We start from the raw sequence: 18,077 nt of genomic DNA on the forward strand, positions 1-18,077 counted from the left end.
TTAATCATAAAAAAGGTGAGGTGTTAAGCACTGTTTTTCAGGACCAGGACCAGCAATGACCACAAGAATTTAGTTTGTGACATCCATAATTATCATAAGTCATTACTTAAAACATCTACTAATGTTGCCAGTATCCTGTTAAGTTTTTGTAAATCAATTTCTTTGTATATTGATGTACATTTTCTTTTAACCTTTGATTTTCCTTGAGACCTTCTTTAAATTAATATACTTGAATGAGGCAATAAAGCACTGTGGAAGAGCTAATCTTGGTGCAGCTTGCACACATGCACATCACATCTGTTACTTCATGATTTTTGAGGAGGAAGAGCAATTTAAAATGCTTAGATGTTTGGCAAACTGTCAGTTTGTGTTTGTTAATTTTAAATCTGTGCCAGATATGATGAGAAATGCCTCGACATGGAACAAAGCAACACCATGTAATCTTGATGCTTCTAATTTTTTTTTATAACATTTTTTTTGTGACCCCTGAAAACTATTCCCTGTAATGTCCCTTATTGTGCATCTTTAATACTTAAAAGAGAGGCATAAAGTACAGGATACATTGAGATTTTATTGATAATTTTGAGATTTAAAAAACTCACACACCAAACAACCAGCATTGTCCTTACAGTTTTGAAAATTTAGTTAGTTACTGACCTTTTAACAAAACTGGAGCCAAATTTACTCCATGCTTTTGCACCTTCTGGACTACTGTTCAAAGTCATCTTGAGAACTGTAATTCTGACCTTAGACTACTGTGAGTAGTGCACTGTCTAGATGTATTAAGTGAGCTGTGATGTGTGCTGTGGTTTGTTTTTTCTTTTTCCTTCCAAAGTTTGTGGCATCAGTAGAAGTTTTTGGTGAATTCCACGTGACCGTAAAGTGCCCAACACTGTACTATAAAATAAAATTTAACAATATCCAAATTCCTTGGGTGATGCAGGTTCTTGTTTGATGGGTTGATCTGAGGAGCATTTTCATGCTTATCAGGCATAAAGATTGAAATGATCCAGTATTAGTTTGGAAGTTTTTCTCCATTGAATGAACATTTCATTTTCTCAAATATAGAGAAAGCAAAATGTGTTTCCTTGAATGCAATAATGAGTTGATTAGTGCAAATGTTAAATGTTGATGTCCTTTGAATTTCCAGTGATATTTTGAATCTTTTAAAAATCTTAGCTAATAATTCTTTTTTGTTAAACAGCTTTTCTTGGGCTCTAGATCTTCAAATTACTGCCAAAGAAGTAGGTATATTATCTTTTTTCATAGTCAAGAAATCAACATATTAAGGAGAATTAAGCAAGAAGGTACAGTAATAATTGATGGGTGCTCTGGTTTGAACCTTTCGTATTAGATGTTAAAAAAGGTAATAATAATTGTGATCTCAGCAAGTATTTTTGTACTGCTCAGCCAAGTATTACCATAGAGCTCTTGGGGATCCTGTTGGCAGGGAGGAGGGCTGCCTGACCTCCTGTGATAGCTGTGGTGGGATCTGCTGAGGGTCAGACTGTGCTGCTGAGAGCTGCTGGGGCCTCTCATTTTACAAATCTGGACAGCCCCTGCTCTTCTGCCCTGCTCCCCTGGGCCTGGCTGCAGCCCCTCTGGCACCTGGTGGCCCTGTGTGAGCCCCTGGCACAGCTGTGCCCTGCCTTCATCCCCTCCCTCTGCTCTGGGGAGAGGCTGCTGCAGAAAGCACCTCTTGGCTTCCAGGGAGATGGGAGCAAAATGAAGGTAGGTTTTATCTGTAACTTAGGGGGGCAAAAGGACATGGAAGGGGTGAGGTGACCCTGGCTGGGTTCTTCTGCTCCCTCCTTCTCAGGGGAGGGCTCCTGACTCTTCCCCAGCTCCAGCATGGAGGAATTCCTCCATGGGCTGTGGGTGGATCTCTGCCCCCATGGACTGCCCTGGGCTGCAGGGGCACAGCTGCCTCACCATGGGCTGCACCAGGGGCTGCAGGGAATCTGTGCTCTGACACCTGCAGCACCTCCTGGAGCAGCTCTGGCACTTGGAGCAGCTCCTGGAGCATCTTCTGGAGCAGCTGCTGCCCCTCCCTCATCACTGACCTCGGTGTCTGCAGAGCTGCTGCTTTCTCCTACTCTCTCTCCTCTCTCTCAGCTGCTATTTATTGCACAGGGTGTTTTCCCCCTTGACTGTGTTATCCCAGAGGTGCTGCCACTGTGGCTGATCAGCTCAGCCTTGGCCAGCCATGGATCTGTCCTGGAGCTGGCTGGCATTGCCTCCATCAGACATGGGGGAAGCTTCTCACAGAAGATTTTTAATGTAGTTCAGGTGTATCGCTGTAATTCAGCCGGAATTTTCCATTGAATGGCTATGCAGTATAATCTGTTATTCACTCTTCTATATTAAAAGCATTTTGATACCTTATGCAGGCAAACCATAGACACTATGGTTTCAATATTTATACAGTCAGTCCACAACTGATGAGAAAGCTACAAATTATCTTGATACAAAACAATGAGGGTGTGATTTTAACACTTGCTGTTAGATCTGTGCTAGCTTACTGCAGCCAGCAGAGTGGTACCAGCTGTGAAGTGTGGTAGCAAAGGGATCCTCATTGCTAGATTAGCATGGCACATCTTGTAGTCATTCCTTTGATTTTCCAGTAGATGTGTTGAAATTCACCTGTTAAAATGATAGCTATGAAAATGAACTTTTTGTTGTAGGTCCAGATTGAGTCCATTGAAGACTTTATAAAGAGAATCTTTGCTGAAGGAGCAGGGAGCTATGAAATCTTTCAGGTAAAGTTCACCTGCTTTCCTTAGTTTTTATCTCAGGGCATTTGAGAGTATGGTTGCAACTTGCCTTCTGTGGATGTTTGAGTCGGGTTCTTTCAAGCCCAAGAATGAGAAAGGACTGAAAAAGAGAAGGTAGTACCAAAAGGCAGTCTAAGTTAAGTGGGCAGATTTTCCACAGATGGTGCAGCAGGACTCTTCCTGTCAGTACAGTACCAAGTGTCTGAAAACTCAGAGGGGTTTGGGGTACCAGCCCCATGGTACCAAAGCTGGCTTGTCTATTAGGAGTTGTGTCATTTGAGGGAAAAATGCAGCTCAAAGCACCGATTTACTGAGGACTTACTTAGAAGGAGAAATGAAAAATTCTCCTATTCATTAGTAACTTCTTGGTTGTGCTTCAAAAGCAGATGAGAATTGCTCTTGCAACTCATTTTCACACAGTGCAGCTGCAGCTGATCCTGAATGATGGGCAAAGCATTTCATTTTCATTCCAGAACTCACTGTGTGTTAACCTCATGTTCACAAAATGAAAAATAACTTTATCAAATTCAGGGATTTAGATTTTTATTTGATGTGACAAGCAATAACAACAACAACAACAACAAAAACCTAAGCAATGCCCGGAGTGTTGTTGTGGGTTTGCTGGTATTCAGATAAAGCAGAGTAGAGTCTGTCTGCAGATTTTCACCAGTCAGAAAAAAATGCTAACAGCTTCTTGCACTTCAAAAGCCCAGAGGCAGTCAATCCTGCTGGAAATCATGTATGAAACATAAACAAGTACTAGTTCTAAAAGCAAAGTTTGGGAAGCACATTTGGAATATGCTATGGGCTGTATATTATTTCCTTTCTGTGACTGCCTGTTTCACATTCTTCTGAAAGTTGAAGGGCTGGGCTCCTGATGGTGTTACTGCTCCACTGATTTTTTTATTTTTGGGTTCACTTCTTCTCTCAAATAATTGTCACTGAAAGATTGGGAAGAAAGCGGCAACAAACCCCCACCATACAACTTTGAAAAAGAAAGGTACAGTGTGGCCTACAACAAATCTACTAAACTTGGTTGCAAGGCTTTTCCTATTAGGTCTGTTATGTGTTTTTAATTGTTAAGTCCTAAACTACTCAGTTTCCTGGATGAGACACAGTAGAGATGTACTCTGTCATGTACAGCTTACACAATCACTTGCCTACAAAAGTTTGTTTTCCAGCTGTGTATAATTCTGTGAATAACTCAACTAAATTGTGGTACTCTGCCTTGAGATGTGCTTTAGAAGTGGTAGCTCCAGCAGAAAGTTCTGTCCTGCCTACAGACCTCAGCTCAGTTCCATCCTTGCATTGGCTCCACATTCAGTAATACACCACAGCATGGAGTCAGCAGTGTTCTGTTCACTGCTCCTTTTGAGAAAATAACCTGTTAATATAGTGCCACCTGTTTAGCAATGAGGAGGATTATGTACCTAAAATGTTCAGCTGAATAATACATACAAACATCTGACATTTGGCCTGCTCTGAGAATAGGCGACATGCTTATTTAACGATTTCGAAAATGTTAAAATGGTGAGGTAGAAATTAAAATGTCATTTAAAAATATTTGTATTTAACTTATCTGATTCAGTCCTATTCTACATTTCCCCTTGGCATATTCGTACTGGGGGTCACGGCAGCAGTCTGACACCACAGATCCTCTGAACGATATCCTGAACATTGTTGGCATTTCAGCCTAATTAGTTGCATCCTATTTTGTGATTTGTCTTTGGTCCTTTGGGTTGCTGGCCCAGGATTTTTTTTTAACCTTTTTCTTTTTATGCTCATCATCGTCTCATTTTAAATGTCAACAGACCAGTATTTGTGTAATTGATTTTTTCCCCTTCTTTTCTCCCCAACATCAGAAAATTTGACAAGCAATTTCTACATCTGAGGCAGGCTACACAAGAAAAATACATCCCAGGACTGAGTGACAAACACAAACTAATCCAGTCTGTGCAGGTCCTGAGCGCAGCCACATATTTTTCTGGCCAGTGCTCACTGTTACCCATCATTCTGAAGCAGAATGATCTTCTCTGGGTCTGGTTTAATCATTTGTGCTAGCACTGGGCCACCCCCAAAGGCAGATCTGCATCTTCTCTGTTGGGCTCTCTTCTCATGCAAAAACCTGCTGGAGCTTCCTTCTCCCTGGGGTCAGGTTTATCACAGTAGTCTATGATCCTGCCACAGATCCCACTGGAGGAAAAGGCTTGGCACTGGGCTTGTTCAACTGAACATTGAGGTTTTATACATTCCAGAAAGAAAGTCTCCAACTGCTGGTTTGCTTTAAATGACCCTCACTTGTGGCCACAGGAATATTTAAATCTCTGGAAGAGCTGCAGTCACTGACACATGAGGATGCACTGCCAGAAACTGAAGAACAGGAGCAGGGCACCTCTTGCTCTTCTGGTTTGCTTCTTTTCCTGCTTTGTCACTGGGATCTAGGTCGAGGTTGCTCCTTTGTGGGTGTTTCTAGGTCCTTGTAGCCAAGGTGTGAAGCACTGTTCCCACAGTGGTGCTGCTGGCAGCCAGGAAGGAGAGCCTGATGCTTTTTTCTCCAAAATATGCCTGGGCTCCTGGCTGGTCCTAAAGTTGCTGTGGTACAGGCAGGGTGCCCTGTGTCTCTGGATGCCCACAGCTTGTTGTACAGGCATCCTCTCCCTGTTTGCTGAGGAGGGATCAGAAGCAGTTAAGGCTGCATTTATTTGTTTAAACTGTTCTGTCCTTCAAGCAAAAATGTGTGGAAACACTTGTCACGTCTCCCCTGAAGACTTCCACTTCCCTAATCTGCCTAACAATTGTGAAGTTACCTGTGCAGAACTCCTGTTATCTGTGAGGCAGCTGCGTGGGAGACACTCAGTTGTTTATTTTGGGGGCAGAAAGGAGCTCTGTACCCTGAGGCTTTCCATGCCCTGACTGCCTGGGCACTGCCAACACACAGCACAGGTGACAAGGGCCACAGCCACCATGGTCACATTGCCTTAGGGTGGCCCTGCTCTGCCCTTCCCTCCCACTCCTCCCCTGCTGCTGCTCCTGCTGAATCTCTGCTGCCAAGAAGGGTTAGTGCAGGTGCCAAGTGAAACTGAGTGGGTTTAAATTGGAAACACACATTTTTGTCAGCGCTGGTTATTACAGTGCGTGCCAGTGGAAATTGAGCTTTTGCTGGAACTACAGGTGGAACCTGAAAGGTCACACACAATATTGAGCTGAGGAGAATGGCATGCTTCAAATGGTGCCATGAGGAGCATGGAACCAGATGAAGGCCCCTGTGGCTTTTCTCTGATCAAAATAGATGATTGAAAGCCATGATTTGGACATGCCTGTCTCCACGGTGCTTGACAATGTTAGATGGATTGCTGGGGAAGGAATTGCTTTGTCAAATGTCTCTGGGGAGAGAAAAATCATGGCCTCATAAAATCAGAAATTAAAAGCAAGGTTTGTGAAACCAAGTCAAAAACAACAAAGTCACTCAAATTGGTTGCAATTTAAAATCTCCCGATATTTTTTTATCCAATAAATATAATTTGAAAGAATGTAAACTCAGAAAAATCACAACTGAATTGAGACCTCTGCCTGGCCTTCAGTACTTCACCTGTGCCTTGATTCATAATTTATGCTCTGGCTTTTCACTGTGCAAGAGGTCTTCACACCTCATGGCTTGCATTATAGATGGAGGAGTTTAGGTTAAAAACATGCTTTTACTGTGAGGCTTGGGATGCTGCCCACTCTCCACATCAAATTCATGTGTGCAATTTAAACAAGACCTCACTCTGCTCCCAATAAATGCACACCAGATGTATCTTTTATAAATGTTAGGTTTTGCAGCATCTTGACACATGCCAGTAGTTTGAAGGCTGTGCATGCTTCAGTGGGGCATGAAAGCCCCATCCATTCATTCAACTGTGACATCTTGCAATAGGCAAAATTCTAGTGGTGTCAGCTATTCACTGCTCAACTTTATTGAGTTACAATGCCTAATCTGATGCTCTTTTTTTGAATTGTTTTCAGAGGTGTCAGTTTTCTTTAGCTGAGAGGTGATTGAATAGCATAGGAAAAGGAACTTGGCCAAAATCCTCTGATCCGTGATTCCTGATGTTATGTGACATTACACATGTAAGGTTTGTCCTGCAGTGAGACTTGGGGCTTGTGTTAAATAAAACATGGAGCAGACATTTGGGGCTGGGGAAAAGACTTTGCTGTCTCTTATCTGGAGACAAGATTTCTGCTGTAGGACTGTATTTATTATGGACATTTTAAAAAGCGTGTCAACTATTTTCTTTATTTAATGTGGAACAATAATCACTAGCCAGATGTAGACAATGACAAAAATTGTGGCTTAGCTTATCACTGGCCAAAAACCTGCATGGGCCAGATGCTTACTCGTGTCCTGCAGGAGCAGAAGGTGTATTTTGGAGATGTGGGAAGGGAGAGGATTCCCCACCTGAGAATGGGCAGCTGCAGCTGGAAAGTAGCATGACCTATAGGTGTAAGTCTGTGAAATGTACTTTGGAAGTTTCAGATCACTCAGTTGTACTCAATAGAAGAATAATTCAATTTTGTTGAAATGAGTAAGAATTTTTGTGCTTCCTTGAGCGAAAGAAAATGAAACAAATCCGTGGTGGTGTTGGTGTTCCTCTTCCAGAGAACACAGAAAAACAGTGTTTTCTATTTAAACACCACAAGGTCAGATCATGATCATCTTTGGAGAATGAGGTCTTAGCAACGTTCACTTACTAAAATACTGGCAAATGTGAGTTTCATGGTTTTGGAGCTGTTCCTCATGCTGAGGCTTAAGAGATGCTATTGATCTAGGCAGTGAAATACTCTTACCCAGAAATCCCTTTGGCACACTTGGATTCTCCTGCTTTAACTTGTGTTTTTGAAGAATAAACAAACTTTTATTAAGATGTCTGAAAAACAAAAGGATTGGAAAATTTTTTTGTAAAAACCACCTAATGATGTTTAACATAGCCTGTGGCACAGAGTTCCTCATGGGGAACCTGTGACATGGAAACAGTGGCTGGCACACTCCTATCAAAGGAGGAGATAAGGGTAATACCTTGAGGGATTTGGATTCACCAAAGTACTCTGTGGTTATTTGGCAGTGCTCAAAGTGCCCTGCCCTGGGTGCACAGTGCTGCTCTGGCTGCAGCACAGGATGCTGCTGCTTGAGTTTGGTTGGTTACATGCCAACATACTGAGAAAAACAAATTCTCACAAAAGTTCACATTCACCTTCTCTCCTGGGTGTATCATTTTTACAAAAGGAGCTGTTGTTGACAAGAGAATTTTTAGCAACCTCTTTGCCTTCCTGACAGACCTTTAGAGGGCTGGGGTGAGCACAGATGCCTCTTCCAAGAGGATCAGAGGACCGGGTTGTGGGAATGGCAGGCCTCAGCTGGGAAGGAGAGTGCAGAGTATGGAAGGGACCAGAAGTGAGAGAGAGTTGGTCCATGGCCTCAAAGGCATCTTTTCACTGTTGGGAGTGGTTTCTTTAGGTGCTGCCTCCTTAGTTTCTGCTATTTGGGAAGTCAGCTGCTCCCAGGCCATTGGGGAAGGGCTGGGCACTGCTCAGAGGGAAGGAATTGTGTCTTACCTGGAGGTGTCCTGTTCTGCAGCCAGGCTGCAGAGGAGCTGAACTGCTCCCAGGGTGCCCTGTCAGGGTGCTGGTGCTTTAGAGGCAGTAGGATTCTTGGCTTCTGAGGTTATTGACCTTTATTGAAAAGTAACAGAAAGGCTTTTGAAGAGAGCAGAAAATGGGACTTCCATTAAGTGAAGCAAATCCTTACAGCTCTGCCTCTTTTCTGCCTGTGCTCGTCCACAGTGCTGGGAAGGCAGCAGTAATTTCAAAACCAGAGCATATACAGCTTCTCAGCCTGTATAAATTAGCATCTGTGGGGCTGTATTGATTTGTGCCACCCTGGGACCTGGCACAAACACATCCTTTTGATGGCCCAGGACAGTGTGGCTGCAGCAGAGGATGGTGCAGATTGCAGTGCTGAGGCTGGCAGCTCCCACTGTGCACCTCATTCCTAAATATGGAAAATGTTTCTTGATCACTTTATTTCTAATGGCAAGCTTGACTTCTTAAACTGTAAATATTGTTCTGATCTGGGGACCATTTCCTCTGTAATTGCAGGATGAAAGAATCCCATAAAGCAAAAATAATACAGGCTTTGATATAATCCTTATTTATTGGTCATTTTGATCCAGCACAGAGCAAAACAGTAATAAGAATAGAGCATCTAAACTATGACCATATTATGTACATCGAGAGAAGGAACAGTGAATTTTACATAAAACAGAGAAGGCACATAATGCAAGGTAATGCTCACTGTTTCACAGGTTGGATGCCACCTTTTTCCAAGGAAAAGGGAATAGACCATGAAAGGAGGGTAAGTTGCTTCATCTTTCCCCTGCCTCTGAGTATCTTTGGAGGGATTTGGTGCAGGGCAGACTGTGTTCTAGGCTATCACCTTCTCTTTCTTTGTAGAAGGCTATTAGACATGAAGAGAAGGTTAAATATGTAAGGCTTGGGAGTATATTGAGCTTTTTTTTTTTTTAATGGATAAGTTGCAAGTGGTCATAAATAATATATTATACTTCAAGCTTTTGAGTCAAATAGTGAGAGAGATTAAACAAATGGAATTTTATGTGGAGATCCCGCCACAGTAGTAGAGGTTACCAGTGCCTTTTTGGAAACCAGAAGCCAATTTCAGTATTTTTTCCTTATAGCAGCACACATGCTCCCCACAACTCCTGGATGTTACTGCTCCTCCCTGAATGTCTGTGCTTCTGTAGATTCTATTAAACCCCTTGGCTGAGAAGCAGAAAATACCTTGGCATCTGCTATCTCTGTCTTAATCTGTGGGTTGAATTTCATCAGGGATGTTATTAGACACTCTTTAAAATGTATTCTCTTTTGTTTTAGCTGTTGTTCCCTGGTTGAGACTAGGCCCAGAAGGGTCAGTCTTCCTAACCATGCATATTATGGTTACTATGGCATGTTCATGATGCAACAGCTTGGGGACATTTGTGCTTCTCCAGGCTGCCATTGAGCATTTCCAGCTGCAGCATCTACCTTCCTGCTGCCTTTGGATGTTGCTTCATTAATTCAAATTTTCAGGAAGTGTGTTTGGGAATGACATTTGTTGCCTTCTGGGCCTTTTTTTTGTTTGTTGGTTATAAGATCATAGAGTTTTGAATATTTCACATCTTAATTCCTCTTTGAAGTAAAACACGCTCCCTGTGAGTTCCTCTACACAGACCTGTTTCAATAGGTAATTCTCATTCCTGACTCACCATCATCCTCCCACTTTCCTTTGGCCTCACTGCTGTGAAAGTCCAGCTTCACCCTTGCTGCGATCCAGCTTTTGCCTCCACCTCCCTCAAGTGCCATTTGCTTTCATTTCCTTTTCTTCTCTCATTTTTCTGTGAATTTCCACCATCTTACTTTTATCACTTCCTCTCCACCGAGGCTGACAGCAATCACAACTTACTCTAATCTTAGTTTAAAGGTTTTTCCCCTGCCTTCTGTCTCCTTGACTTACTTTCTACAAACCACATTCGTATTTCACTGTGAGATTTTTCTCTTTGTTGTGCTTTTATGGGTGTCTTTTTAATTCTCTAGGAGCATATTCCTCCTGAACTCTCTTTGGTCTGTATGAAAAGTCTTCAGGCTTTCATCTTCTCTGCCTCTTCCTTCCTCTGTACACGCTCCTGGGTATCTTGCTCAGCCCTAAAGATTCTCTCTGTGGCAACACTTTCTGGAATATTTTATTACATCTCTGCAGATTGTTTTTCGGCTGTCTCCCAAATTTCATCCAGAAAGTCAAACCACAGAGAAGAACAGATTTACTTTTCAGCTACTTCCTTATTCTTGTTCTGTGTTTCCTTGTGCTTTCCTTCAAGATAGTTCTCCTGGCAAACTGCCTCCATCTTCAGCTGCTTTCTCCCTTTTATCGTTTTTCTTTGGATGAGGTGATAATTAAGCCTGGAAGGGACCTGCTGATGTCATCTAGTTCAACCTCCTGCTCAAATAAGGGCAGAGTTCAAAGTTAGATCTTTATTATAACCATTCTACTGCTATTTCTGATATGACCTAATTTCTCTTTTTCTTTCTCTATCTCTGCTGTTCCCTGACATCTCTATCAATTTTCTCAGATGACCAGAAAACCAAAAGCATAAAACTGGTGTGTGGAAGCATCTTCTTTGCATCCACTTTGTTAGTCCAGTGCTGCTTCTGCTGCTTGGGCCTAATTCATTCTTCCAGATTTGCCCTGGTGTGCAGTTTGCTGTCCCCAGGCTTTTCCCAGCCTCCTCTTCCTCACTCACTCATAAACCTCAGCAGCAAAGCTTGCTCTAAACCTCTGCTTGCCCCCTTGTCATCACAGCCTCCCATGTCTTTGCCCACTTGGCCACTTTCTTGGCATAGTTTGTCTTTGGGTGTCTCACAGCTTTTTTGTGAGTGGGGCAAAACCCATGGGTATCCACACAAATAATTTCTGCTTCCCTTGGGGTCTCTCATCTTCATGTGCTGCTGTTCTCTGCTGAATCAGTTGCTTCCTTTCCCCCCGCCCAGTGTTTATATATCTCTCTAGAAATGATCCCACCTAACAAACTTTATGGGGTGCTTTATTATGCCTCAGCGGTGCCTCATGGGGCAAAAGCTGGGCTAAAGAAAGTTTCAATTAAAGGCTACTGCTTCTGTAATTGCATAAAGCCATGATTTGAAAAGATCCAGAGAAAAGAATTTCTGCTCTCTCTTATCATAATTTTAGTTACTTCTTCTTCCACTCTTTCCTCAGTTGTCTTTTGAACTCTGTGAATTCAGTCTGCAGCTGTACAACAGCGATTGCATTCGAAATAATAAGCTTCAGAAGTAAAGCTGTAAATTTGGCTGGAATAAAACGTGTCATGCATTTTTCCTGTGACTACATTCTGCTTCTCTAACTCAGCTTGAATCCAACTATCCACTCACATTTTCTGTAGAGCCTTGTTTTGAAAGATATTGATGAGGACTGCAAAAAGTCCTGAATGTGCTTACTATCATAGTTACTGCTAATCATCTCATGCAAAAATGAATGTGAGTGGCATTGATCTTCAGTAATCCCTTAAGGGGTCATCCAAACTCAATTATGAATTGATCATTAATTGAAAAATGAGTTAAACTCTAGGATACTGAGTTGCATACTCTGTTATGTAACTCCTGGAATAATCATCTGGGGGTTGATGTGTTTGTCTGGGAGGTTTCACCACTGTGGGCACATGTGAGCTGAAGTGCAGAAAGAAATGCCTGCATGGACTTTCCACTCTGTTGCCTCCTTATTGTGGGTTCAGTTTGTGTGGGAGAAATGTTTGTGATTTAATTACTTGACTACATCTGAAAATTGACTGCCTGAGTTATAGCTAAATTTGGCCTCTACGTTCCAAAAACCCCTTTGACCTGGAAAATAAGGCTGGAAAATACCTTTAAGATCATTGAGTCCAACTGTTAATTTACATTTTCAAATGTCTATTTCATTACAAGATGTCTTTGTATCAAATATTTGTTTCATTGCATTATGTGTCAATGTGATTTTTATTACATCGATGTAATTGTCTGTTTCATTACAAGATTTCTTCCAAGCTTCTCCATTACATTTCATGCATTTGTTTCTTTTTCCACAAAGAAACTCTTTTGCTGCTGAGGTTTATGAGGTAGTTAAATAGGATTATTCCTGTTTTAAAAGAGTAAAATTGAAGCATAAAAATTTATTTGCCTATGATCTTATGAGAAGTCTGAGCTCCAGGAGAAGGACCAAGTTTGTCCCAGTTATTTTCAAGCCAATCTTCTACCTGTAGGCCACTTCTGCCTCTTCCCTGGTATTTTCCATGAGCTTTAGGAAACATTTCTGAGCATGCTTTTTGGCGGCCAATGTACGTTTGCAATGTGAGAAGCAATAATTTTCTAAAAGGGACCATTGGGTAATATTGTAATAGGAAAAAGGCAGTAGGGTGGATGCACACAATTTGTTTAGGATATTTAGATTTCATGTCTCCTAACAGGTCAGGTTGTGCCCACTGGGTATTTTAAGTCACAGTCTTTTATCCTAAGAGAAATATGTGCTTTTGTGGAAACTGAAATTCATTTCACCTTCATTTTAGTAGAAGGTGGAGGGGCAGCAAGTAAAACGAAAGAACCAGAAGAAAGAAAAACAAATTTGAAGCATTTATTTTGGAGAATTTTCACACAGCTTCCTTTTAATCCCTGATTAACAGATGAAAGAAGATACACTGAGACACAGCTCTAGCACTAAACCCTTTGATAAGAAAATTACATTGTCTTTATTGTACAGGCTTAGTTGATTTGTCTGCGTCATCTTCTGCAGCAGTGATTGCCAGGCAGCCAAAGGAGAGTGCAGAGGAGAAGCTGTTTGCTGTGTGGTGTTCAGGACAGTTGCATTTATCCCAGGAGTCATTACTGTCCATAAATGCCTACTGCTGATTATCAAGGCTGGAGTTCCAGTGCAAATAAAAATTGTCCTTGGATGGTCCAAAGCAATGATAAATGTCCTTGGTTCACTATTGAACTTAAAAGGAAAGCAGTGAAAAAATCATTGTCGTGTTGATCAGAAGGAAGATGAATGTATCTAACATATGTACAGAGTCCCCTTTCAGCCAGGTCTGAGGCTGGAGCAGCAGCTTTGCTTTCTCCTAGATGAGCCTTTCCATGGGCGGTGGCTGCAGCATGTCCCACATCTCCAGGCGGGAGCCGTCCTTCTCCTGGCGGCTGGGGCTGTAGGTGCCCTGCGTGGCGCGCTTGGTGGCGGTGGCAGCGGACACCGCCATGGCCAGGGACAGCAGCACCAGCAGCGCCAGCGTCACCGAGCCCACGGCCGCGAACACGCTCGAGAGCACGTCCCCTGCCAGCTGCAAGGATGGAAACCACTGCCAGGTCACTGCCACCAAGGAACACGGAGACACACCCGGGCTGCCCCAGAGGGAGAACAGAAACCACTCTATGGACAGGCTTCACGTGGGTGAGTCACTGCTGGAGCACCATTTACTGCAGGGAATTAACACATCAACTTCACTAACCCCTCCACTTCATCCTTTGGCCTCCTAGAGTGTGACTCCATGTTTTGTGTTCAAGGCAGATGAATTTCCTGTAAGGACCCATTTCTTTTGACAGCTTCCTTACCTTGAAGATAACCTGCAAGTTAATATGTCTGTGGGCTGCAGTAGTAATTCAGCAATTATTAACCACTTCAATAAAAATTCATTATTCCTAGAAATTTCCTATATTATTCTATTTCCTATATTCCTATATTTCCTTCATATTTCCTAAAAATTCACTATTCCTATTATTCCTATGAGCTAATTTGAACATATATAGAGTTACATTTCTTGATGGAGGAGTAAAATTTATATGAATATTTTTACATATATATATATATACACTTATATAGAAATTTCACTTACTTTAAATATTGTGAAATGTAGTATTTCTACAGACACTCCTACCAGTAAACTTTTCTACCAGCATTTTTGCATGAAATAAGCATTTAGAGGCTGAACAATAGTGCATAATCAGTATATTTTCACAAGTAAGTTTTAAAATATTCAAGCAGCTCTTCCACATACAGACTTCATAGGTTCATGTACAGGAACATGAGCAGTACAGTACAGGATGAATGTAAGGATGCTCTGATTTTTTGGGTTTTTTTCAGTTTTCATGTGGCAGTGGGAAATGTAATAATGTCAGAAGGCAGAGTGCACATAAACCAATCTGTCAGCTGGAAAGCTTCAGACCAGAGAAATTTTATAGTTGGTAGATGAGCATTTTGTGCATATCTATGTATGCACTTTCATGTGTAAAAACTGCTTATGGTGAGGAGAGCAATGAAGTGATGTGGTTAGTGTGGAAAAGTGGTCACTATGGACAGAATGACCCTAGCAGGAATTGAACTTCTGGGCAGATTGTGCCATCCATCATCTTCTGATTTGTATTACAAGTGACAGCTGAACTGCCCGAGATGGATGCGTGCTTGAGGCTGAACTTTCAAATCTCCAAATATTTAGAAACAGAAAACAGCAGGTCAGAGCCTGTATCCCAGTTAGCTGCTCCATGTTCAGGATGTTTTAGTGACCTGCTTACTCGTAATTTCTAAGGAAGGGCAGTCCCAGTGCAGAGCATGGGGATGATTTTGCACTCAGGATGGATGTGCTGGAAATGGATGCTCTGTGTGTGCATCCCTGACTCGTGCCTTTGCCAGAGAGCAGCAATGCCAGAGGGAAAACAATAAACCAATCCTGCCTCTTTCTTCCTCTCTCCAATTCCACACTGATGGAAAAGGTCCTGCTATAATAGTAAAAGCAAGTTTGGCTCAGGGGTTCTCTCCAGGGGATAAATGATCGACTAGGATATTTTCCTCTGTCCTTGATGGCTAAATATATGGTCCCTGGGATTTTAAATACATTTTTCCCAATAGGGCTAATATAATGCAGGTGTCAGACCAAATGACCACTGCTCTAAAACAAGGTGGCATGAAGCATGTTGGTCTATTAAATTGTATTGAATTGGGAAGATTATTTCATCTTTGGATGGTGTTACAGACATATTTGAGATCCTAGTTTTGCTCTGTACTCTGCTGGACTATATGACCCTTGTTCCTCTTGCCTCAGAGAGGCAGCAAATTTTTAATGGAATTTTTGTTCTCAGAAGCTCTCTTTTATTTTCATTGCCTGCTCTGGGAAAATAAGGACTAAGATAGTCCAGGTTAACTCTGATTCTGGGGTTGAACAGGTCATTTTCAAGAGAAATTCACTACCACAGGCAAATGGATGGTATGGCCACGCCTCTGATATGTGAAATTTCTGAATTCAGTCTCCACTTTTCCAGTCCATACTCTTCCCATTCCTGTTGCAAGCATGTCTCTCTGTATCATTTCATTTATGATAACCTTCAAATTAATTTAATTTCTTAAAGAAGAACTTTTGGCAAAGAATTGGGGTGAAGAAAAAGCTTGTGACTTGCTACAATGGAGTCACACATCTAAATGTCATTCTCAAATTAAAATCATCATAACAGGCATTTTTAAAATTTTGCAATAGTTACTTTTTAGAGAAACCTTACCCATCCTGAGCCAATATGTAAAAGAAGTTACCCCACTGATCAGTGTCTGGAGAGCTGGGGGTTTACCATGGTAAGATACGTAAGCTAACTTTATTTCTATGTCTATATTGCTTCTTATTTCTAAATGTGAAAAAAAAAAAGGCCTTCATCTTTTAAGGTGGATTCTATTGATCAAAGCCCCTGATGTTCCAGTGCTGTCCCCTGGTTTATCACCCCACAGCTCCCTGCTGAAGTTTCCAATACAAGGTACCCCCTTAGCAGTTCCACTGAACTGGTAACAAGAGTTGCCAGAAGGCTCTGCAGTCTGGTCCCATCAAAATCAACTGCTTCTTTAGTAATTAATGGCTGAATTGTTAAATTAATTTGGAAAATCAGCTGGCTGATCTGGAAAAAAATATCTGAAAAGCTCTGTCCCCTGTCATCTCAGAGTCTGTTCACTGCGTGTTCGGTGATGATGCTAGACTGAAATAATTGTAACTGGTGATTCCAAAAATAAAAGGGTTGAGCAGCATTTTTAGTAACATTAGTGCTGCTGAAAGAGTGGGAAAGAGGTTTTCTGACACTGATCAGACTTGTACTTTGCATGATAGAAGGGAGTGGTCGCTGAAAATGCAGTTTGAAAGGAAAGGTGCCATATCAGTGCTTCAGGCTTTTCTGGCCAGTCCTTGCTGGTGCTTCCACCATGGATGGGTCTGATCTGTGAACCTCTGGGATGTCTCACAGTGCCCTGGGGCTCCTCTCGTGTGTAGCTGCTCATCTCAGGGCTCCACCCATGTCCCAGATCCCCTGGCTGAGGGCCTGGGGCATCCTAAGGGGCTAGGACACATTCTAATATGACTTTTCAGCTTCATACCACCATTCCTTCCCCACATTAACTGGTGAAGCCCTGGCTGCTGAGCTGAGTGCTGAGGTGACAATAGAGAGATTTTTGGTGTGTTTGTCACAAGGCTGTTACAGAGTACCCAGCAAGAGGTGCTCTTTGGCCCAGAGCTTCAAGAGCAGAAAAAGAAAGCTCTAGAAAGGAATGGACAGAGCAAGAAAAACTTAATTTTCTCTTGGCACAAAAAAAAAAAACAAAACACCACAGGACACCTGGGAGCTTGTGAAGAGAAACAAGTTCCTGAATTTTTTTGCTGAAAACCTTTGTTATTAGGGAAGCCTATGCAACACCCCCACCCCCATACTTTGTGATTGTCTGTCAGAAAGGATCCTTGCTAATAAATAACACATTTTTTGTGATCACAGCTATTTCTGAATGTAACTTCAGCACTGCTTATGAATAACGAAATATATGCAAGGTAAATGAAGGAGGGTTAATTAACTGGCTGGGCAGTACCTGAGAGATTCTCATTACAGTTTGAGGCTGGACTGAAAGACCTCCTGAGGGCTCTTCCAACCTGAATTATCTTATGAGCCTGTTCAGAAGGTATTTGGTGACAGAACAGTTTTAAGAGCCCCTAATATAGAGGAGCTGCCAGTAAAAGCTGCATCCTTGGTGGAAATGGATGTTGATGGCAAGATGAAACCAACAAAATGGGGTTTGCTACCATTGGAAAGCCTATCTGCTTCTCACGAAATTGTTTTTGGTTTTTTTTAGGATGTTCTATTTATATACCTTTAGACGTCAGCTGACAAGTTTATTTTGGCAAAATTTTTTAAAAAGGAAAGAAAAAACCATGGTGGAATTTAGTTTTCATGTAGTGGATGGCTTCATTTGCAAAGCCAGGAGAAAATGCAGGTAAAAAAATCTTTATCTTTTTCTAAAATCAAGTCTTTTGGATTTTGACTAGTAGTTTCACATCAAAATGGATTATTTCTTTCCTACGATTTAATTATTAAATTTAAATTCTTTTTTTTAGTATTTAGATTGCATAAAATAAATAATTGAATAGAGTGACATTTCATTATAGCTCTGGGTTTTGCTTTTCATTTGGTTATGGAAATAGATTTATTGTTCTGTTCTGGTTCCTTGATGCACTTTTTGAATAAGAAGGGCCCAGTTCAGAAGTCAGAATTAGAGGCATTTATCAACCCAGTGTATGTTTGCTCACCTTTAAGGAAGCCATCTCCCAAATGGTTATTTTACAGGAGGGACCATTGGGGATTTGCTGTAATGAACATTTCCATGTGTGCCAAGTGTCAAAGGCAGGTGGAACAGCACGAGGGAGCCCAGCCAAGGGCACAGGGCTG

The 18,077-nt window shown here is 41.8% G+C and overlaps 1 protein-coding gene across 1 annotated transcript in view; it reads right to left on the reverse strand.

The window, feature by feature from the left end:
- Positions 1 to 8,938: 8,938 nt before the first annotated feature.
- Positions 8,939 to 18,077, reverse strand: part of CRB1 (crumbs cell polarity complex component 1) — a 100,336-nt gene continuing 91,197 nt past the window's right edge. The window contains exon 12 of the mRNA XM_066555632.1: positions 8,939 to 13,681. Coding sequence (XP_066411729.1) covers positions 13,466 to 13,681 — 216 coding nt within the window. The 3' untranslated portion in view covers positions 8,939 to 13,465. The remainder of the gene's footprint in view (positions 13,682 to 18,077) is intronic.

Source organism: Molothrus aeneus, chromosome 9, assembly GCF_037042795.1.
Source record: "Molothrus aeneus isolate 106 chromosome 9, BPBGC_Maene_1.0, whole genome shotgun sequence".
NCBI lineage: Eukaryota > Metazoa > Chordata > Aves > Passeriformes > Icteridae > Molothrus > Molothrus aeneus.